Source organism: Pseudophryne corroboree, chromosome 1, assembly GCF_028390025.1.
Source record: "Pseudophryne corroboree isolate aPseCor3 chromosome 1, aPseCor3.hap2, whole genome shotgun sequence".
NCBI lineage: Eukaryota > Metazoa > Chordata > Amphibia > Anura > Myobatrachidae > Pseudophryne > Pseudophryne corroboree.
Genome location: NC_086444.1, coordinates 796,931,845 through 796,955,155, shown reverse-complemented (window position 1 = coordinate 796,955,155; position 23,311 = coordinate 796,931,845). Strand labels below are relative to the sequence as shown.

Sequence of the window (23,311 nt, the reverse complement as noted above, 5' to 3'; positions counted from 1 at the left end):
CACCTATAAGTGCAGTGTACTGAGAGACGGGTTATAAAAATGACTGACATACAAATGTAAATGAACCCTCAACCAGTTAGTAAGATCTACTTGCTGATGAAAAGACTGATACTGTTTATGGCTTGCTTGTGTATTATATTTTACAAGAGGTTCCATATAAGTAGCTACGAGAAACCTTGGTACCTTACAACCAATGCAGGGAAATGTCACTGATAATCCCATTTGAATGTATATATCTCTGATTTCTTTTTTTACCCCAAGTACATAATGGCTACATAATGGGGGGAAGGTCAGGAGACTCCCTGACAAGGGAGAGTTGGCAAGAATGGCAGAAACTAATGTGGTGATGTTACTGGACTTGGGGGACATAAAAATGAAGAAGTTGCTGGGAGCTGTGAGGCATTATTAGGGAACAGCTGGGATAAAATGAAAGGGACAGAAATAAATAGACCCCATAGGGTAGCACGCATGAGGAGAGATGAGGAGCACACGAGGGAGGAATAAAAATGGGGAGTACATAGGGGTAGGGAAAGAGACATTGGAACCACTGGGGAAAGAACAGATATAGCATGCATGCAGAGAGAACACCCTTGAGACAACACAAAAGTGGCCCCCAGTTTGTAGCAGTGGTCCCCTCTACCCACGAACCCTCCCTTTCCGCAGCCTAACCCTATCCTCCCCCCTGTGGTTACTAAACCTAACCCCAAACCTCCTACCCCCACAGCCTAACCCTTAACACCCCCCCTCCCCCCCCGGGAGGCGCCAAAGCCTAACACACCCCCAGCCCTAACCCTAAACGGCCACTATATTTACATTTGGGATGCCAACTGTCGGGATTCCAGCGGCAGTCTCCTGCCCCTTTCGGTATCGGGAGAGTCTAACAGGTGTTGGGGTTCCAGCATCAGTATTTCGATATAACGCACCAGTAACAGATATATGCACCTTGACAAACATTGTGAGGGTACGCTTTGTCTAACATAGATCTGCTGATATATATATATATATTTATCCAGTGGTCGAAGTAGAAATTTTGAATTGGGGGTATGGAAAAGTGAAGGTTGTAAAAGGGGGTATGGCCACTCAAAAGGTGGCGTGTAGTTTATCACACCATATACCCCTTATACACCACAATAGTAGGACCCCTTATACTCTCTAGTACTGGTGCCCCTTTCACAATATAGCACACAGTATGAGCCGAAATCCACATTATACCACACAGAATGAGCCAAAATTCACATTATAGTACACAGTATGAGCCGAAATTCACATTATAGCACATGGAATGAGCCAAAATTCACATTATGCCACATGGAATGAGACAAAATTCAGGAAGAGTGACAGCAGGGACATAGGGACAGGGAAAGTTCAAGCAGGGACATAGGGACAGGGAGAGTGACAGAAAGAGGGACAGCAAGGGCATACAGTAGGGAATAGGGAGAGAGAAAGGCAGCAGGGTAAGATTACCTATTTAGCAGCGGCGGTGCTGAGGATGCTGTGGTCTGCGTTGCGGTGGATGAGGAGGCTGTGGTCGGCGCGGTGCGGAGGAGGCTGTGGGCCTCGGAGATGGTGCAGAGGAGGAGGCTGTGGCAATTGGCGTAGGTGCAGAGGACTGAGGGCGGCAGAGGAAGCTGAGGGTGGAGACGGTGCAGCGGAGGAGGAGGCAGAGGGCGGCGGCGGTGCAACGGATGAGGAGGCTGTGGTTGGCGGTCTTTGGTGTGGCACTGCGGCTCCTATGACCGTGGTGCTACTATTTCAAATCTGCTGCAGACCGGCAGCCAATCAGGAGCGGCCGCTCCCGCAGCCAGTCCGCGGCAGATTTGAAATAGTAGCGCCGCGGTCAGCTCGATGTGGCGGCGGGGGTCAGTGCTCGAAGAAGTGCCGGTATGTCATACCGTTGTATACCGGCCCACTTCGAACACTATATATATCAGAAAAAAAGCATTGAAGGGGCGCTCTATAGTGCATTAATCATTTTAATAAAAGGCATCAATCTGGTTACCACAGTTCTAATAATATAATGCACCAGGCAATCTCCGTCACTCACTCCTCTCTATGATGTCGGGTTCTCACCCACGTCGCTGACCGCCTCACAGTAGCTGCTGCGTGTGGAACCACGCCAGTGCCGATCGGAAGCCAGGGAGTGCAATATATTATTAGAACCATGTGGTAACCAGCCCACACAGCTAACTTTTCTGGTATGGGCGATTGCCTGTTAGTATTTTTTGATGTCTTTTCTTAAAATGATTAATGCACTATAGCGCGCCCCTTCTATGCTTTTTCTCTGGTAGATGCTGGTTCCATTTTTGGTTGCGGGATTTTGAAGAGAGCAGCAGTCCGCTCATTGATTGAACTTATGGACCACTGGCACCTATTATTGGTTTTAAGAAGAGTTGGAAAATGTTTCCATTTATATGTGTGCGGTGTCTGAATCGTTGTATTAAATATATATATATATATATATATATATATATATATATATATATATATAGACCTGCGGCACTCAGAAACTTGAACAAAACAAGTTTATTTCAGTATGCAAACAATTCAACGTTTTGGGTCTCGGCCGCCCCTTTGTCAAGGTGCATTACACTTGTTTTGTTCAAGTCTCCCAGTGCCACAGTGCTTCTACTTCTTGGTCTACAATATTGGAACTGAGGGCATCAGAGCCTAGTATGGTTATTGGTGGGAGTGCAGGTCTTATTGTACCAGATATATATATATATATATATATATATATATATATATATCTGGTACAATAAGACCTGCACACATATACATATTTATTTGCTAAGGGGCCTAAGTAACACCCTCCTTAAAAGGTGTGGTCTTAATATATACTGACAGACAGTGTCAGGCAGGCTGTACCTTAGTACAGCCGGAGTCCACTGTCAACCTCCGACTCCTGTGCTTTTCTGTTTGCGGGACGGGTGGCAGTGGCCGGAGAGGCAAGCAGTTCACACCGTCTTCAGCGCTCTCCACTACACTAGCAGCCAGGACAGGTCTCCCGCGCGGCGCAGTCACACTCGTATCAGAGCCAGCCCTGCCTTCACAACTCCGCGGTGACCGCGGCCGCCCGGCAAGTATCCCGACGTCACGCTCATGCAGGCCCCTCCTCGCCACATTGGGACTCGCACATGCGCAGTCTGAGTACCGGCGGCACGGCGATGGGCCCTTTGGAGCGTGGGGCCCTTGGGCAAGTGCCCATTGAGCCCATACGTAGAGACGGCCCTGGTAGTAGAGGCCTTGGCTGCTAGGATACCGGCATCAGAAGCCGCCTCTTTAATATATCGAGAAGCTGTGACAATATATGACAAGCATTGTCTAGCATGGTCAGAGGAGATTTCAGCTTCTAACTCCAAGGCACATGCTTCAATAGCCTCAGCAGCCCATGTAGCTGCAATAGTGGGCCTTTGTGCAGCACCCATGAGGGTGTAAATCGCTTTTAGACAACCCTCCACACGTTTATCCGTAGGCTCTTTCAGAGACGTGACGGTAGTGACAGGTAGAGCTGAGGAAACCACCATCCTAGCCACATGTAAGTCTACTGGAGGAGGCGTTTCCCAATTTTTAGACAGCTCTGGCGCGAGGGGATAGTGAGCCAGCATCTTCTTTTGAGGCACAAACTTCGTACCCGGGTTTTCCAGGGTTCCTGACGTATATCCAGTCTACTAGGTGATCAGAGTGAGGTAAAACTTGTTTAACCACCTTCTGACGCTTGAACCTATCTGGTTTCTTAAGAGGGACGGATGGCTCGGGATCATCCGTAATCTGCAGAATTAACTTAATAGCCTCCAAAAGGTCAGGATCATCCACATGTGAACTACCCTCCCCATCAGCCGTATCTGAGTTAGAACCTGTGGGGTCAGTGTAAGTGCCATCCTCATCAGACGAGGTGTCAGTGACAGCAGTGGATTGTGAGGAGACGAGCGCTCGCTTAGAGGACCTCTTGGACTTAGGCGAGCGCTGGTCAGACTTTTTAGTAGTCAGGGACTGGTTCAACTTCTTTAATTGAGCAGATAAATCGTCCGCCCACGGCAGGGTTAACTGCAGGGACCACATACGGTTGTACCGGCATTGGGGGTCCCATAGGGGGTGTTAGTTTATGAACTAGCATATGCAGAAGCGTGGAAAAAGCGGCCCACGGTGGGTCAGTATGTGCCTCCATTGCCACAGTCCCACTGGGGGGCAAAGAGCCCCCAGAAGCAGAGCCCACAGCTGCTATATTCTCCTCATATGTGCCTGTGGCTTCAGCAACACCAGCAGTGTGTTCCGCCCCAGAACCGTTACCCTCAGAAGCAGACATGATATAATTTGCAGTATGAGGTAACAGTACAATTATCAGCAGAACTATATCCCAAACCCCTGCGCAGTGTAGTCAGCACTAGCAGAGATAAAGGAGAGATATGGTGACTAAATCACAGAGAAAAATACGTAATACAGTATATCTTTGTGAAAATCCTATATCAGATAACACCTGACGCACCAAGCCCCCTCAGGTTATGAAATATTGGGATAGCAAGTTGAGTGAAAGACACGAAATGGACATCACTCAGCTATCAAATGCACACACAGAAAGTCACAGTTTGTACAATGCAGAGGTTATTACAGACAATAATACTGCACTGGACTAGCTTACACAGCTATATAACAGTACACAGTAAGAACTGGATGTATATCACAGGGTAATTGTACTATAAAACCCTGACTAAATGCACTCTTTCTTAACTATCACTGTCTAAAAAGGCAGGTAGAATACTTAAGTGTCATGTAAAGGCACAGCGCTGACAACCAGGCGGCTTTACATAGTAGGATTTGCCCAAGCAGTCCCAGGAACAGTGAGCTGAGGGATAATGGCGTCGCAGACACTGACTGGGAGTGAGGAAAAGACAGATATGCAGCTCCAGGGCGGGAACACTTGCTAGAAATGGCGCCCTGGGGCTGGGGGAGGGGCTTCAGGTCTAAGCCTTATTCCCTCTGCTGGCAAAACCACCGGGTACTGTGGGCGATATAAGAAGTGGTTTAGAGAGAAAACCCGACCTGCACCCATGCCCTGGTGATCTAGTGGGATCGCCTGTACTGCCACAGTGTCCACCGCCAGCGCGCGCAGCCCACCTCCCATTGACTGCGCCGGATCGCGATAAAGACCGGGTCCCGCGAGCGGGACCCACTTACCACCTCCCGAAGCACGGCCACGAGATCCTGGAGAGCCCCAGTCGTGTGTGTCTAACATGAAGAAAACCGGAGCCTCCGCTGTAGGTACCCGGCAACCAGGGCTCGGGAGTGTACAGCGCCGCTGGAGAGAGCTGGAGCTGCAGCAGAGAATGTCTCAAGACATTTACCACCGCTGCTGCCCTTGCAGTCTTCACTTTTTACCTCATAAAAAGTGTAATAAACCCCCTGTGTGTAAGAGTACAATCGTACCTGCTTTCTTTAGTCGACGCAGGTGGTTACAAGACTTCTCCCGACTTCTTCTTCAGTGAGCCTGTGGCAGAAGAATGATCACCCCAAGAGGACCCCACCGATAAAGGAAAGACAAATGGGCGGTGACAACACGTTTATTTAACCAAAAAAGGAAAGCCACCTTTTAATGACCTTGCGTGTCGGCTAGCGAGTCAATTGTACTTCAGAAGGCACACTGCGGCACATTGCATAACGTTTGCATAATAAGCATAACCGTTATCACAGACCATCTGCATAATCAGCATAAATGCTATCACATATCATTTGCATAATCCACATAAATGCTATCACATATCATTTGCATAATCCACATAAACGCTATCACATATCATTTGCATAATCAGGAGTGTTCCGGAATGTTCCAAGTTCAACAATATATTAATGAGCCACTAGCTGGCGATGTACCCTCAATTAAAAGTCTTTGACTCGAATATGGTCTGAGGTAGTCCCAATATTGAACTAGGCGAATCCCAAAAATCACGTGGCAAATAGGATTTAGATATAAATCAGGGGCGTAGTAATTGAAGTAGGCCAACGTGGCAATCACTCAAAAGGGTAATTATTAGATGGTAGGGTTACTACCTGAAGGCAGTGGTGAGCCTTTGACTTGGATATTTGGGGTCAGGGGCGTCCCCCTTATTCCCCGGAGGGCACACTATATCTGCATGTCCCAGTCAGGGTGGACTGGTACCCAGGGCCGCGGCTAGAGGGGTTTTCAAGAGTACCTGCAGTGTGGTTGTAGTGTAGGGGAACGCTCCTATCGGCTCCCAGGGTCAGGGCTGCGGCTATACTCGGGTCCCGGCTCTTCCTCTCTGGCGGGTCCCGGCTCGCGGGTAGTGTCTGCGGCTGGTGGGCGGGTGACGGCTGACAAGCGGAGTTGAGCCGCGGGTCTCAGTTGCGGCTGGTGGCTCTGCTTCCTCCTCCTCTCGGCTCCCAGCAGCGTGAACTCGGCAGCTCTCTTCAGCAGCAGAGAGGCTGGCGGCTGTCGTCGGGTCCCGGCTCGCGGGTAGTGGCTACGGTCAGCGGGTCCGGACTCTGCTCCCGGCGGCCTCTCCGTGTGCAGCGGTGTGTAGCGCTTCCCTGCTCCGATCTCCCTTCACTCACACTGGTGCCGGCGGCCACGGGGCTCTCCTCTCCCGGCGCGTCTCTCTTCTCCAGCGGCCAGCAGCAACAGGCTCACCTCTCCTCACACCGAGTCCAGCCTCTTCACATCACATGAAAAGCCCGCTTTCCCGGGCAGCGCGGCAACTCTCCCTTTTAAACGGGTCCTCCCCTCTCCTCTTGCGCGCCCCAAGCAGCCAATCCTCACGGGAACAGGCTTCCCGCGCTGCTAGGACAGATTCCACAATCCTGGGTCCTAGTGCCCTTTAGCTGTCCCAGGCACAAGATAAGGGGTTTTAACCCTAAAGGTGCCTGCATCACAGAAGTCTCTCAGGCAGCACTGGCTGCCATTAGGGCTGCAGGACATGCAGCAGGGATACCCACACTGGGTATCACAAAAGCTTTTCTTAGGGCTGCCTAGAGAAGCCCCTCTGTTAAGTGCCTGCTTACTGCAGCACCAACTGACAAACTGAGCTCCTGTGCAGGAAGGCGGGGTTATAGAGGAGGCGGCGCTGTGCATTCTGGGAACAGTCAAAGCTAAGAGTCTGTTGGTGCCTCGGACCAAGACCCCATTGTCCAGACTTGTGGAGCCCAGTGTACCCCGCAGCAGAAATGTATCTGTGGTGGATGTAAAGGGGATGGGGGGATCTGAGGCATATAGAGTGGTATTAGGGGGGCTCTGAGGCATATAAAGGGGCGTGAGGGGGCTCTAAAGACATATATATATCATACCTCCCAACTGCCCCATTTTCCAGGGACTGTCCCGCTGCCCCACTCGTGGGCCGCAGTTAGGAAGCTCCCCCACTGTTATGCGGTGAATAGATGTTGTGCGCATGTGCCGTGTCTATTCACGGGAAACAGAGGGACTGGGGACATGCTAGCAGCTCACAGAGTGCTGGGCATGCCCCCACAGTGATGAAAACGGGAGGCGTGGCTTGTGATAGCAGCATTTACCAAGACACGCCCCCTTTCCAGGTGCAGAGATGCGCACAGAAGTCCTGAGTTACTAATCATGATGTTGGGAGGTATGTATATAGGGGCATAAGGGTGCTCTTGTTTAGAGTAATAAGAAAATGTTCTGAAATCTGAGAGAGAAAATGGCTGCATCCATACTGTGGATTTGTACACACCCCATCCAGAATTCTGAAAATGAAAAGGTGGTAACCCTACCATAACCACCTACCCCTTCCCTTTACAGAGCCTCGTCCCTCATTTGCTTTTCCACTGCCCACAGTAGCAACCAACCTTTGAGTTGAACAGCTGGCGCTATTTCTGTGGGTACTGTGACTGCATATGACAGTGTACTTTTTAAGGCACTACAAAACCCTTCTGGCCAAATATAAACAAAGGAACGACAATATTATACTCTATGCATATAGAGTATAGTATTTACATTATAAATTTCCTTTAAAGTGTAAAAAAGTATAATGCAACATTTATTAATAAGTAAAGCAGAAAAATCAGTCTTACTAATATAATCCAAATTTATTAAACGTACAGTACAGAATTCAGTGTAACCAAGCTAACAATTACAGTAACATTCACCCTAGCACTGACAACGATGGAAATAAAACAACTCTTAAACAAAATATTTAATAGTCTCAGCAGATACAGTCATTTCACTTATTACAAGTAACAAAGTAAGCGGCAGTCAATGGTTCTTCTTCATATTTGCTTACATGACATTCCTCCCACACCTGGGATATCACTAGGTACGATGTTTGCTGTTGCTGTCTTATGTGATCAAAGTGTTTTGAGAGACACTCATTGGGAAGCTGTTGTCTAGCGTGACTTCCTGGCGGGATTTGCACTGCACCATGGAAAGTATTGCTCTCCTAAACCTGAGGGGGAACATAGAAATGTTAGTGGCATAGGGATTGATGCAGATTTGAATGTACAACAGGCAGTGCATGGATCGTTACTAGCATGATCTCACACTGCGCATAAATGGAGAATGAGCACATCATGTCAATGTGAGAACACACAGGTACAACCCAGTACTGTCTCTTTAGTCGTAAGTGTAGATGCAAAGTCCAGTGAGGACGCTGTGATGCATGTCAGCTATGGTTATGCAGAACTGGACATAAACAATGAAGGTACCAGATTTAATATTTTGGTCCAATCGCAAAAGCTTTTCCAGTCTCTGTTTGCAATTTCCTTAAACAGCCAGAGGCCAGACATACAGGTCAGTCAACGACTCAACATCTATAGGTGCTTGTTGAAGTAAAGGCGTGTGTGTGTGTGTGTGTGTGTGTGTGTGTGTGTGTGTGTGTGTGTGTGTGTGTGTGTGTGTGTGTGTGTGTGTCTAAATTCGACCCCACCTCGTCGTATTCGTCCATAAAAACATTTACCAGACTGTTGGACCAGTCCATCACCAAATATACTGCTGCTAACCATAACGTACACCACAATCTGTCACGTTCGGAATTCCGAGCACTTAAGAACCTGGGATCCTATAAAGACATCATCATCCGCCCCGCCGACAAGGGGGGCGGCATAGTTATAATGAATTTAACCGATTACAGAACAGAGGCCTACCGCCAACTGGCAGACGATACGGTATACGAAGCATTGACTGGTGATCCGTCCAAACAGTACAAGGCGGAACTAGACAGCCTGTTGGAAAAATCATGTGCCACAGGTCTAATCTCCACCAAATTATGCAGTGCACTTAAACAAGAATTTTCTACAGTGCCACTATTATTCTTGGTACCTAAAATCCACAAAAGTATGGACAGTCCACCCGGCAGACCTATCATTTCTGCACACAATGCACTTTTCCAGCCTATCTCCATATTCCTGGACAGCATCTTACAGCCTCTAATTAGCCAACAACCCAAGTTTACCAAGGACACTACCAGCTTCCTTCACCAACTCAATACCATCAATGTTGTACCAACTGGCACCATTATCTGTACAGTGGACATCTGTAGCCTTTACACTAGCATACCACACGATCAAGGGCTAACAGCAATGCAAACTTTTCTCACCGATACACAGATGTCTAGTTTGGATCACAAGTTATTCCTGCAACTATTAAAATTAACACTAACCCGCAATTATTTTCTATTTGACGGGAAGTTTTACCGCCAGGTCAGTGGGTGCTCTATGGGAAGCAACGTGTCCCCATCCTTCGCAAACGTCTATATGTTTCTGGAAGAACAAGCCATGTTCTTTAACAACAACGAGTTCTCTCAACACATTGCATTTTATTCCAGATATATAGACGACGTCTTTATACTATGGACTGGAGGCAAGGCTACATTTGATGCACTAATTACCAGCATCAACAATAGAGATTCACCCATCAAAATAACAGCACAGTGCGACTCTTACAAACTGAATTACCTGGACGTAAATGTCATCATCAAAGACAACAAGATATCCACAGAAGTATACCACAAACCAACCGATAAAAACACCCTATTAAGGCACAATAGTCATCATCCAGCAGCTCTCAGAAAAGGCCTACCCAAGTCGCAATATATTAGAGCAGCAAGAATCACCAGCAATCCTGATCAACTCAGTAATGCTCTAACCGATGTCACCAAGCGTTTTCAATGCAGAGGATACAAAAGTAGATCCCTCCACCAGCAGGAGCAACTAGTGGCCACTATGGATAGAAATGACCTGCTGAAACAGAAAACTAAGAACGACCAGCAGATAGTACCGTTTGTCTCTCGCTACAATACTTCCAGCCCAGTCATTCCACGAGCCCTTAATGCACTATGGCCCATTATAAAAACAGACAGCAATCTCAGCACACTGCGGAACAAACGACCCATGGTTTGCCACACCAGGGGCAAGAGCATTAAAAATTATGTCGTCCGGACGGACATTACAGGCTTCGACCAGACACCGGCCGCCAATTTCCTAACTAAGACAGCAGGATGCTACAAATGCCTTGGCTGTGAAACCTGCAAATATATGAACCCAGGATCCAACTTTACCTCTACCTCTACCGGTAGAACATACAAGATCCGGCATGTGCTAAATTGCACAACTACTCACATCATCTACCTCATAACCTGCCCCTGTAAGTACCAGTACGTAGGCAAAACCATACGGAATGCCAGAGAACGCTTTGCCTTACACAGGTCTGCGGTCAAGGCTGCACTGATACAGAAAAAATCAGAACAACCGGTGGCCAGACACTACTTTGAAAAACAACATTCTCTAAATGATCTCCGTTTTCAAATCATAGATCACATTCCTAGTAGCCTACGGGGAGGCGACAGGGCAGGCACACTCCTCCAAAGAGAAGCGTCTTGGATGTTTAAATTAAATACAGTGCGACCCAATGGCCTTAATGAAAGAATCCTATGAAACATCTTCTAATGCTTCAGGTCGAGAGGTGGGTACAAGAACTACAACAACCCTAGACATCAGTTTCTCTCTGGGAATCTCCCAGTCTCCGTCAGCCAATTATCAGTCTGCTACTGTACTTGGACTTTGTGGTACCAATTAAAAGACAAGAACACCATGCAACAGTCGGCACATTAGCAAAATGTGTTCGGACATTAACAGTTTTAACATTTAAACACTGCCACTTATGTCCCAACATGTGTCCCGTTCACTTAAGTTTGTTTACACCCAATCCTGCCACAGTCTCGTCACGGGATCCCCGCGATCGGGAAGCCACAGAGCGCCGGGTAACCATGGCAACAGCTTGCCTGGTTGCCAAGGCACCGTCGGAGTCCTATGACGCGCCGGAACCACGTGACTGAGGCTCCTGCACGATACACGCACCGGGACGGAAGCACCATGCTCCCCCGGACACTGCTGCTACTCCCGCCTTCCGGGTCTCCCACACCATAAAGGTAATGTTTTTTCACTTGTTCACTTACTCTGTGTTTGTTCACCTTGACAAAGGGACGTTCGCGCCCCGAAACGTTGGACCACCCCTGTTTTGCTATATTGATTAAAAAGCACTTGCACTTTATTCTTGGCTCCTGCAGTCTCTGAGTGCCGCTGATTGTTCTAGTCTGAAAGCATATGCATGCATTTTCCAGATGGCACCGGAGCACCATTGAACTTACAGGGAGAGTGCCGATCCGAATATACATCATATATATATATATATATATACTAGAGATGAGCGCCGGAAATTTTTCGGGTTTTGGTTTTGGGTTCGGTTCCGCGGCCGTGTTTTGGGTTCGACCGCGTTTTGGCAAAACCTCACCGAATTTTTTTTGTCGGATTCGGGTGTGTTTTGGATTCGGGTGTTTTTTTCAAAAAACCCTAAAAAACTGCTTAAATCATAGAATTTGGGGGTCATTTTGATCCCAAAGTATTATTAACCTCAAAAACCATAATTTACACTCATTTTCAGTCTATTCTGAATACCTCACACCTCACAATATTATTTTTAGTCCTAAAATTTGCACCGAGGTCGCTGTGTGAGTAAGATAAGCGACCCTAGTGGCCGACACAAACACCGGGCCCATCTAGGAGTGGCACTGCAGTGTCACGCAGGATGTCCCTTCCAAAAAACCCTCCCCAAACAGCACATGATGCAAAGAAAAAAAGAGGCGCAATGAGGTAGCTGTGTGAGTAAGATAAGCGACCCTAGTGGCCGACACAAACACCGGGCCCATCTAGGAGTGGCACTGCAGTGTCACGCAGGATGTCCCTTCCAAAAAACCCTCCCCAAACAGCACATGACGCAAAGAAAAAAAGAGGCGCAATGAGGTAGCTGACTGTGTGAGTAAGATAAGCGACCCTAGTGGCCGACACAAACACCGGGCCCATCTAGGAGTGGCACTGCAGTGTCACGCAGGATGGCCCTTCCAAAAAACCCTCCCCAAACAGCACATGACGCAAAGAAAAAAAGAGGCGCAATGAGGTAGCTGACTGTGTGAGTAAGATAAGCGACCCTAGTGGCCGACACAAACACCGGGCCCATCTAGGAGTGGCACTGCAGTGTCACGCAGGATGGCCCTTCCAAAAAACCCTCCCCAAACAGCACATGACGCAAAGAAAAAAAGAGGCGCAATGAGGTAGCTGACTGTGTGAGTAAGATAAGCGACCCTAGTGGCCGACACAAACACCGGGCCCATCTAGGAGTGGCACTGCAGTGTCACGCAGGATGGCCCTTCCAAAAAACCCTCCCCAAACAGCACATGACGCAAAGAAAAAAAGAGGCGCAATGAGGTAGCTGACTGTGTGAGTAAGATAAGCGACCCTAGTGGCCGACACAAACACTGGGCCCATCTAGGAGTGGCACTGCAGTGTCACGCAGGATGGCCCTTCCAAAAAACCCTCCCCAAACAGCACATGACGCAAAGAAAAATAAAAGAAAAAAGAGGTGCAAGATGGAATTGTCCTTGGGCCCTCCCACCCACCCTTATGTTGTATAAACAGGACATGCACACTTTAACCAACCCATCATTTCAGTGACAGGGTCTGCCACACGACTGTGACTGATATGACGGGTTGGTTTGGACCCCCCCCCAAAAAAGAAGCAATTGATCTCTCCTTGCACAAACTGGCTCTACAGAGGCAAGATGTCCACCTCATCATCATCCTCCGATATATCACCGTGTACATCCCCCTCCTCACAGATTATCAATTCGTCCCCACTGGAATCCACCATCTCAGCTCCCTGTGTACTTTGTGGAGGCAATTGCTGCTGGTCAATGTCTCCGCGGAGGAATTGATTATAATTCATTTTAATGAACATCATCTTCTCCACATTTTCTGGATGTAACCTCGTACGCCGATTGCTGACAAGGTGAGCGGCGGCACTAAACACTCTTTCGGAGTACACACTTGTGGGAGGGCAACTTAGGTAGAATAAAGCCAGTTTGTGCATGGGCCTCCAAATTGCCTCTTTTTCCTGCCAGTATAAGTACGGACTGTGTGACGTGCCTACTTGGATGCGGTCACTCATATAATCCTCCACCATTCTTTCAATGTTGAGAGAATCATATGCAGTGACAGTAGACGACATGTCCGTAATCGTTGTCAGGTCCTTCAGTCCGGACCAGATGTCAGCATCAGCAGTCGCTCCAGACTGCCCTGCATCACCGCCAGCGGGTGGGCTCGGAATTCTGAGCCTTTTCCTCGCACCCCCAGTTGCGGGAGAATGTGAAGGAGGAGATGTTGACAGGTCGCGTTCCGCTTGACTTGACAATTTTCTCACCAGCAGGTCTTTCAACCCCAGCAGACTTGTGTCTGCCGGAAAGAGAGATCCAAGGTAGGTTTTAAATCTAGGATCGAGCACGGTGGCCAAAATGTAGTGCTCTGATTTCAACAGATTGACCACCCGTGAATCCTTGTTAAGCGAATTAAGGGCTCCATCCACAAGTCCCACATGCCTAGCGGAATCGCTCCGTGTTAGCTCCTCCTTCAATGTCTCCAGCTTCTTCTGCAAAAGCCTGATGAGGGGAATGACCTGACTCAGGCTGGCAGTGTCTGAACTGACTTCACGTGTGGCAAGTTCAAAGGGCATCAGAACCTTGCACAACGTTGAAATCATTCTCCACTGCACTTGAGACAGGTGCATTCCACCTCCTATATCGTGCTCAATTGTATAGGCTTGAATGGCCTTTTGCTGCTCCTCCAACCTCTGAAGCATATAGAGGGTTGAATTCCACCTCGTTACCACTTCTTGCTTCAGATGATGGCAGGGCAGGTTCAGTAGTTTTTGGTGGTGCTCCAGTCTTCTGTACGTGGTGCCTGTACGCCGAAAGTGTCCCGCAATTCTTCTGGCCACCGACAGCATCTCTTGCACGCCCCTGTCGTTTTTTAAAAAATTCTGCACCACCAAATTCAAGGTATGTGCAAAACATGGGACGTGCTGGAATTTGCCCATATTTAATGCACACACAATATTGCTGGCGTTGTCCGATGCCACAAATCCACTGGAAAGTCCAATTGGGGTAAGCCATTCTGCGATGATCTTCCTCAGTTGCCGTAAGAGGTTTTTAGCTGTGTGCGTATTCTGGAAAGCGGTGATACAAAGCGTAGCCTGCCTAGGAAAGAGTTGGCGTTTGCGAGATGCTGCTACTGGTGCCGTCGCTGCTGTTCTTGCGGCGGGAGTCCATACATCTACCCAGTGGGCTGTCACAGTCATATAGTCCTGACCCTGCCCTGCTCCACTTGTCCACATGTCCGTGGTTAAGTGGACATTGGGTACAACTGCATTTTTTAGGACACTGGTGAGTCTTTTTCTGACGTCCGTGTACATTCTCGGTATCGCCTGCCTACAGAAGTGGAACCTAGATGGTATTTGGTAACGGGGGCACACTGCCTCAATAAATTGTCTAGTTCCCTGTGAACTAACGGCGGATACCGGACGCACGTCTAACACCAACATAGTTGTCAAGGCCTCAGTTATCCGCTTTGCAGCAGGATGACTGCTGTGATATTTCATCTTCCTCGCAAAGGACTGTTGGACAGTCAATTGCTTACTGGAAGTAGTACAAGTGGGCTTACGACTTCCCCTCTGGGATGACCATCGACTCCCAGCAGCAACAACAGCAGCGCCAGCAGCAGTAGGCGTTACACGCAAGGATGCATCGGAGGAATCCCAGGCAGGAGAGGACTCGTCTGAATTGCCAGTGACATGGCCTGCAGGACTATTGGCATTCCTGGGGAAGGAGGAAATTGACACTGAGGGAGTTGGTGGGGTGGTTTGCGTGAGCTTGGTTACAAGAGGAAGGGATTTACTGGTCAGTGGACTGCTTCCGCTGTCGCCCAAAGTTTTTGAACTTGTCACTGACTTATTATGAATGCGCTGCAGGTGACGTATAAGGGAGGATGTTCCGAGGTGGTTAACGTCCTTACCCCTACTTATTACAGCTTGACAAAGGGAACACACGGCTTGACAAATGTTGTCCGCATTTCTGGTGAAATACTTCCACACCGAAGAGCTGATTTTTTTGGTATTTTCACCAGGCATGTCAACGGCCATATTCCTCCCACGGACAACAGGTGTCTCCCCGGGTGCCTGACTTAAACAAACCACCTCACCATCAGAATCCTCCTGGTCAATTTCCTCCCCAGCGCCAGCAACACCCATATCCTCCTCATCCTGGTGTACTTCAACACTGACATCTTCAATCTGACTATCAGGAACTGGACTGCGGGTGCTCCTTCCAGCACTTGCAGGGGGCGTGCAAATGGTGGAAGGCGCATGCTCTTCACGTCCAGTGTTGGGAAGGTCAGGCATCGCAACCGACACAATTGGACTCTCCTTGTGGATTTGGGATTTCGAAGAACGCACAGTTCTTTGCGGTGCTTTTGCCAGCTTGAGTCTTTTCAGTTTTCTAGCGAGAGGCTGAGTGCTTCCATCCTCATGTGAAGCTGAACCACTAGCCATGAACATAGGCCAGGGCCTCAGCCGTTCCTTGCCACTCCGTGTGGTAAATGGCATATTGGCAAGTTTACGCTTCTCCTCCGACAATTTTATTTTAGGTTTTGGAGTCCTTTTTTTACTGATATTTGGTGTTTTGGATTTGACATGCTCTGTACTATGACATTGGGCATCGGCCTTGGCAGACGACGTTGCTGGCATTTCATCGTCTCGGCCATGACTAGTGGCAGCAGCTTCAGCACGAGGTGGAAGTGGATCTTGATCTTTCCCTAATTTTGGAACCTCAACATTTTTGTTCTCCATATTTTAATAGGCACAACTAAAAGGCACCTCAGGTAAACAATGGAGATGGATGGATACTAGTATACAATTATGGATGGACTGCCGAGTGCCGACACAGAGGTAGCTACAGCCGTGGACTATTGTACTGTACTGTGTCTGCTGCTAATATAGACTGGATGATAATGAGATGTAGTATGTATGTATAAAGAAGAAAAAAAAAAAACACGGGTAGGTGGTATACAATTATGGATGGACTGCCGAGTGCCGACACAGAGGTAGCTACAGCCGTGGACTACTGTACTGTGTCTGCTGCTAATATAGACTGGTTGATAAAGAGATGTAGTATGTATGTATAAAGAAGAAAGAAAAAAAAACCACGGGTAGGTGGTATACAATTATGGATGGACTGCCGAGTGCCGACACAGAGGTAGCTACAGCCGTGGACTACCGTACTGTGTCTGCTGCTAATATAGACTGGTTGATAATGAGATGTAGTATGTATAAAGAAGAAAGAAAAGAAAAAACCACGGGTAGGTGGTATACAATTATGGACGGACTGCCGAGTGCTGACACAGAGGTAGCTACAGCCGTGGACTACCGTACTGTACTGTGTCTGCTGCTAATATAGACTGGATGATAATGAGATGTAGTATGTATAAAGAAGAAAGAAAAAAAACCCACGGGTAGGTGGTATACAATTATGGATGGACTGCCGAGTGCCGACACAGAGGTAGCTACAGCCGTGGACTACCGTACTGTGTCTGCTGCTAATATAGACTGGTTGATAATGAGATGTAGTATGTATAAAGAAGAAAGAAAAAAAAAAACCACGGGTAGGTGGTATACAATTATGGATGGACTGCCGAGTGCCGACACAGAGGTAGCTACAGCCGTGGACTACTGTACTGTGTCTGCTGCTAATATAGACTGGTTGATAAAGAGATGTAGTATGTATGTATAAAGAAGAAAGAAAAAAAAACCACGGGTAGGTGGTATACAATTATGGACGGACTGCCGAGTGCCGACACAGAGGTAGCTACAGCCGTGGACTACCGTACTGTACTGTGTCTGCTGCTAATATAGACTGGTTGATAAAGAGATGTAGTATGTATGTATAAAGAAGAAAGAAAAAAAAACCATGGGTAGGTGGTATACAATTATGGATGGACTGCCGAGTGCCGACACAGAGGTAGCTACAGCCGTGGACTACTGTACTGTGTCTGCTGCTAATATAGACTGGTTGATAAAGAGATGTAGTATGTATGTATAAAGAAGAAAGAAAAAAAAACCACGGGTAGGTGGTATACAATTATGGACGGACTGCCGAGTGCCGACACAGAGGTAGCTACAGCCGTGGACTACCGTACTGTACTGTGTCTGCTGCTAATATAGACTGGTTGATAAAGAGATGTAGTATGTATGTATAAAGAAGAAAGAAAAAAAAACCACGGGTAGGTGGTATACAATTATGGATGGACTGCCGAGTGCCGACACAGAGGTAGCTACAGCCGTGGACTACTGTACTGTGTCTGCTGCTAATATAGACTGGTTGATAAAGAGATGTAGTATGTATGTATAAAGAAGAAAGAAAAAAAACCACGGGTAGGTGGTATACAATTATGGACGGACTGCCGAGTGCCGACACAGAGGTAGCTACAGCCGTGGACTACCGTACTGTACTGTGTCTGCTGCTAATATAGACTGGTTGATAAAGAGATGTAGTATGTATGTATAAAGAAGAAAGAAAAAAAAAACACGGGTAGGTGGTATACAATTATGGATGGACTGCCGAGTGCCGACACAGAGGTAGCTACAGCCGTGAACTACCGTACTGTGTCTGCTGCAACTGGATGATAAATAATGATATAAAAAATATATATATATCACTACTGCAGCCGGACAGGTATATATTATATAATGACGGACCTGCTGGACACTGTCTGTCAGCAGAATGAGTTTTTTATAGAATAAAAAAAAAAACACCACACAAGTCACACGACGAGTGTTTAACTTTTTCAGGCAATCACAATATAGTATACTACTAACTATACTGGTGGTCAGTGTGGTCAGGTCACTGGTCAGTCACACTGGCAGTGGCACTCCTGCAGCAAAAGTGTGCACTGTTTAATTTTAATAATATGTACTCCTGGCTCCTGCTATAACCTATAACTGGCACTGCTCCCCAGTCTCCCCCACAATTATAAGCTGTGTGAGCACAGTCAGATATATACATAGATGATGCAGCACACTGGGCTGAGCAGTGCACACAGATATGGTATGTGACTGAGTCACTGTGTATCGTTTTTTTCAGGCAGAGAACGGATTATATTAAATAAAACTGCACTGTCTGGTGGTCACTGTGGTCAGTCACTACTAAACTCTGCACTCTCTACAGTACTCCTAAGCTCCAGTAAATCAAGTGTCTCTGTCTCAAATCAATCTCACTCTCTCTCTTCTAATCTAAATGGAGAGGACGCCAGCCACGTCCTCTCCCTATCAATCTCAATGCACGTGTGAAAATGGCGGCGACGCGCGGCTCCTTATATAGAATCCGAGTCTCGCGAGAATCCGACAGCGTCATGATGACGTTCGGGCGCGCTCGGGTTAACCGAGCAAGGCGGGAAGATCCGAGTCGCTCGGACCCGTGAAAAAAAACATGAAGTTCGGGCGGGTTCGGATTCCGAGGAACCGAACCCGCTCATCTCTAATATATACACATACGTATGAATGGAACAGAAATTAAAATGACAGTAAAAACAGTAAATGAAATAACTCAATACTTACTTCTTATTTGCAATTACATAAATGCAGGGATTGTAGAACGTTGAAGATTTGGCAAAGAGAGGAGCTATGATGGCCATTGCTGGTGAGATTTGTCTAGGGTCCCCAAAAGATGACCACAAGCATACAATAGAATAGGGGGACCAAGCTACCAGAAACATCACAATCATTACTATCGACATCTGAAACACAGAGAAATATGAAGTCACATTATTAACTGAAAATCACTCTTCTAGGAAAATTCTTTTCTTCCATGGCAGTTTCTCTTATCTTTTTTCTAAAGAGCTGCATATGGGGACTTTTGCCGGTAAGCCATGTTTGTCTGGGATGTCAAAGCAATGCTGATTAGACAAACTGAGGCAATCCATAGCTCATCCAATCAGTTGTGTACCAACAACCTGCACTATCCACACTTAAGTTTCAGAATTCTATAGGTACAGAAGTGTCCTCATAATATCTAGCATCTATACGTCATGTGGTGCAAGATGCCCAGCGTGACTGATACGCCACAAGAGGTGCAACACAATGTATTTTACTTTATATTTTACCAGCAGAAACACCCCACACGCAATAGTGTATTACAGATGTTGGGCTGTGATTTTAACCGCGCAGGAACTAGTTGTAAACACACAAAGTCACAAATGAGGCACAACTGAACTTGGCGTGATAAAAAGTCAGGGACACTAGCATCACAGCACTTGTTATTCAGATGCAGACTCAGTCACAAACACGTGTACAAATGTTGCACATCATTTATGCAAATAAACACAAACAGCAATCAAAGGTGCCTACACACTTAGCGATATAGTAATCTATATTGCTCATTTCCCCCCTCCTGAGTGATATAGTTTACTATATCGCCCAGTGTGTATGCAGCCGACAATGAGCGATGCGCGGCCCCACGGGTCGTTAACGACCCTCAGTCTCGGCTGTGCATCTTCTCAGTTTGAACTCATTGTCCAAAGCTGCATGCTCCGGCCGGCCGCAACATGACGTTACTGTGCGATATCATTAGTGATATCGCACAGTGTGTATGCCCACCATTGGGCGGCCCGGCCCGGGAAGGGAAACACTAGGCGATGCCGATCACAGAGCACAAAAACAGTTTAAGTGTACTACTGAGTCGTGTACTGTATATTATATTAAATGACTGCATGGATTTAATCTGTAAAAATAAGCAAAATGCATATTTAAAAAATAGTAAAGCGGAAAATGTGTATGTTTATAATGCCTGCACACAGTGAAATATTAAAATTCAGTTTTAGTCTGTGAAAATAAAACTACAGAAAGTGGCAAGTAGGAAGTTTCAAACTCATCTACAAATCAATAAAAAAAAAGAGAGAAAAGACACCTGGCGCTAATCATAGTTAAACAACTTGCCCGCAGCTCTCTATACATAAAGGGAATACTCTACCCTTTCAGAAAAGATAAGAACAAACAAGTAAGGAAGCACTTTTTATTTTATTAGACCATTTTATTTATATACTGTATATACATACGCTGTAAAACGAGGCGGCACTCGGAGAATGAAAATCATCCAAAACTGTGTATTTACGTGGTAACGTTTCTGGGACGTGCTCCCATTCTTCAGACCAAACATTAAGTGAACAAAAAGTGCATTAAATAGCTAAAACTTATCCCTCAGATCTCCTCCACTGGCGTTGTCCTCAGTAATGCCGCCCTCGGCTCCGGCTGAGTTCTTCTGGCTTCTCACAGCCGGTGGAAGTGACATCCCGGCTTATGCTTCAAGGTAAAACTTAGAATCCAAATAGATGGCCAAAGGTTCACACAGAGACCCCCGGGCCAACACAATGAGTGAGAGCATACAGGGAGTAAAATGGTTGTTGGTTGGGAATGTTTACTATAAGGGGACAGACATTGATTTATTTTTTAAATTATTAAGTTTTACCCTGAAGCATAATTACTTCATGTTTGACGGTGTCTATTTCAGACAAATGATGGGGTGTGCGATGGGATCCGTCATGGCCCCACCATTTGCAAATACTTATATGTGGGATGTGGAACGTTCTTTATTTTTTGAAAACCAGGAGGTAACACAGCTGTTGTGCTTGTATTATAGATACATTGATGACCTGATATTAATGTGGTTGGGCACGGAAAACCAGCTTGAAGCACTGGTTTTGGAAAATAACAGTTCATCTAGCCCAATTAAATTGACTTTATCATGTAGCAGGAATGAGATCATTTTTTTTAGATATTCTTATTCAACTTCAAAATGGTCATATTAGTACAAGTCTCTATAGCAAGCCAACAGACCGTAATACTCTCTTGCGCCACGATAGTTTTCATCCATCCCCCACAGTGCAAGGATGAGGATGTGAAAATTCAACAGCTAGATGAGATGGAAAGCAAATTTCTGATAAGAGGTTATCCAAAGAAATTTCTTAAATCAGCTAGGGAGAAGGCATTATGACAGTACAGGCAAAACCTTTTAAATCCTAAAAGAAAAAGAAATCCCTTCATGCCATTGTGTGGGTAAATTAATTTACGAGGAGTCAGGCCAAAAAATGATGGCCGATTGTAGCAACAGATGCTGAACTGCCGTCCCCATACTGTAAAAAACTGATACCTAGTTACACCCGAGGGAAAAATATACAAGACATAGTGGTTAAGACAGATATCAATAATTTTAAGAGTAAGCCAACACATTTTTTGACTAGAAAAAACGGGTGTCGGGGCTAAACCAAGTGTACATACATGTCCCCAGGGGACAACATTCCATATGCCTATTCAGGGAGAAAGTTTCTGATCAGGTGGCCACTTACATGTAGATCCAATTACGTGATTTTGTTTTGTTTGACTTTTGTTTCACCTTGACAAAGGGGCAGATGTACCCCGAAATGTTGGCCTTTCCTTGTTGTGTAATGGATTAAACTACACGACTTTTATTCACTGAGAAAAGTCTCAGAGTGCCGCTGCTTGCTTGGTATGCAATATACAAATTTCTTTCCAGAGGGCACTGGAGCTCTGCATCCTTAGATAGGGTGAGTGCCAGTCCAAAAAGTACATATATATATATTTTTTTTTTTTTTATTTTTTTTTATTATTATTATTTTTTTTAGAGATGAGCGGGTTCGGTTCCTTGAGATCCAAACCCTACCGGACTTCAGTACCCGAGCCAGGATCCGAGCCCGGCTCGCGTTTTCCTGCCTGGCTCGGAAACCAGAACAAGGTAAAACGTCATCATCCCGCTGTTGGATTGTCGCGGGATTTGGATTCCATATAAGGAGCCGCACGTCACCGTCATTTTCACTCCGGCATTGGAGAGTTAAAGCGAGGGGACGTGTCTCCGACCTCAGTGTCTGTGCGGTAGGGAAAGTGGTGTCTTGTGCTGCTCAGTCCAGTGTAGTGTCTTATGCTGCATCAGTCCAGTCACAGTGGTGGTGCCCTCTGCTGCCATATGTCCAGTGTAGCTGTATAAATCCAGTGCAGTGGTGCTGTGTTGTCCTGCATCAGTACAGTAGTAGTGTCTTGTGCTGCATCAGTCCAGTCACAGTGGTGGTGTACTCTGCTGCCATATGTCCAGTGCTGCTGTATAAGTCCAGTCCAGTGGTGCTGTCTTTTGCTGCATCAGTCCAGTGGTGGTGTCTTGTGCTGCATCAGTCCAGTCACAGTGGTGGTGTCCTCTGCTGCCATATGTCCATGCTACTGTATAAGTCCACTCCATTGCAGCAATACTGTGTTGTCCTGCATCAGTCCAGTGGTGGTGTCCCTGTGCTGCTGTATAAGTTCAGTAGTACTGCCGTATATGTCCAGTGATACTGCCGTATATATACAGAGGTACTGCCATATAATTCCAGTGATACTGCCGTATATGTCCAGTGGTACGGCCATATAAATCCAGTGGTACTGGCGTATAAATCCAGTCCAGTGATAAAGCCGTATATGTCTAGTGATACTGCCGTATATGTCCAGTGGTACTGCCATATAATTCCAGTGATACTGGTGTATAAGTCCAGTGGTACTGGCGTATAAAAATCCAGTGGTACTGGCGTATAAATCCAGTGGTACTGGCGTATAAATCCAGTGGTACTGGCGTATAAATACAGTCCAGTGATACTGCCGTATAGGTCCAGTGAAACTGCCGTATATGTCCAGTAAAAATGCCATATAATTCCAGTGATACTGCCGTATATGTCCAGTGGCACTGCCGTATAAGTCCAGTGGTACTGCTGTATAAGTCCAGTGGTACTGCCAGATAAGTCCAGTGATACACGCCGTATATGTCCAGTGGTACTGCCGTATAATTCCAGTGATACTGCCGTATATGTCCAGTGATACTGCTGTACAATTCCAGTGGTACTGCCATATAAGTCCAGTGGTACTGCCATATAAGTCCAGTGGTAC

The 23,311-nt window shown here is 46.7% G+C and overlaps 1 protein-coding gene across 1 annotated transcript in view; it reads right to left on the bottom strand.

Moving 5' to 3' along the window:
- Positions 1-8,066: 8,066 nt before the first annotated feature.
- The window catches only part of RRH (retinal pigment epithelium-derived rhodopsin homolog), a 49,926-nt gene continuing 34,681 nt past the window's right edge, over positions 8,067-23,311 (bottom strand). The window contains exons 6-7 of the mRNA XM_063955789.1: positions 18,947-19,125; positions 8,067-8,402 (exon numbers count right to left, since the gene is read on the bottom strand). Of these exons, the coding sequence (XP_063811859.1) occupies positions 8,297-8,402; positions 18,947-19,125 (285 nt within the window). The 3' untranslated portion in view covers positions 8,067-8,296. The remainder of the gene's footprint in view (positions 8,403-18,946; positions 19,126-23,311) is intronic.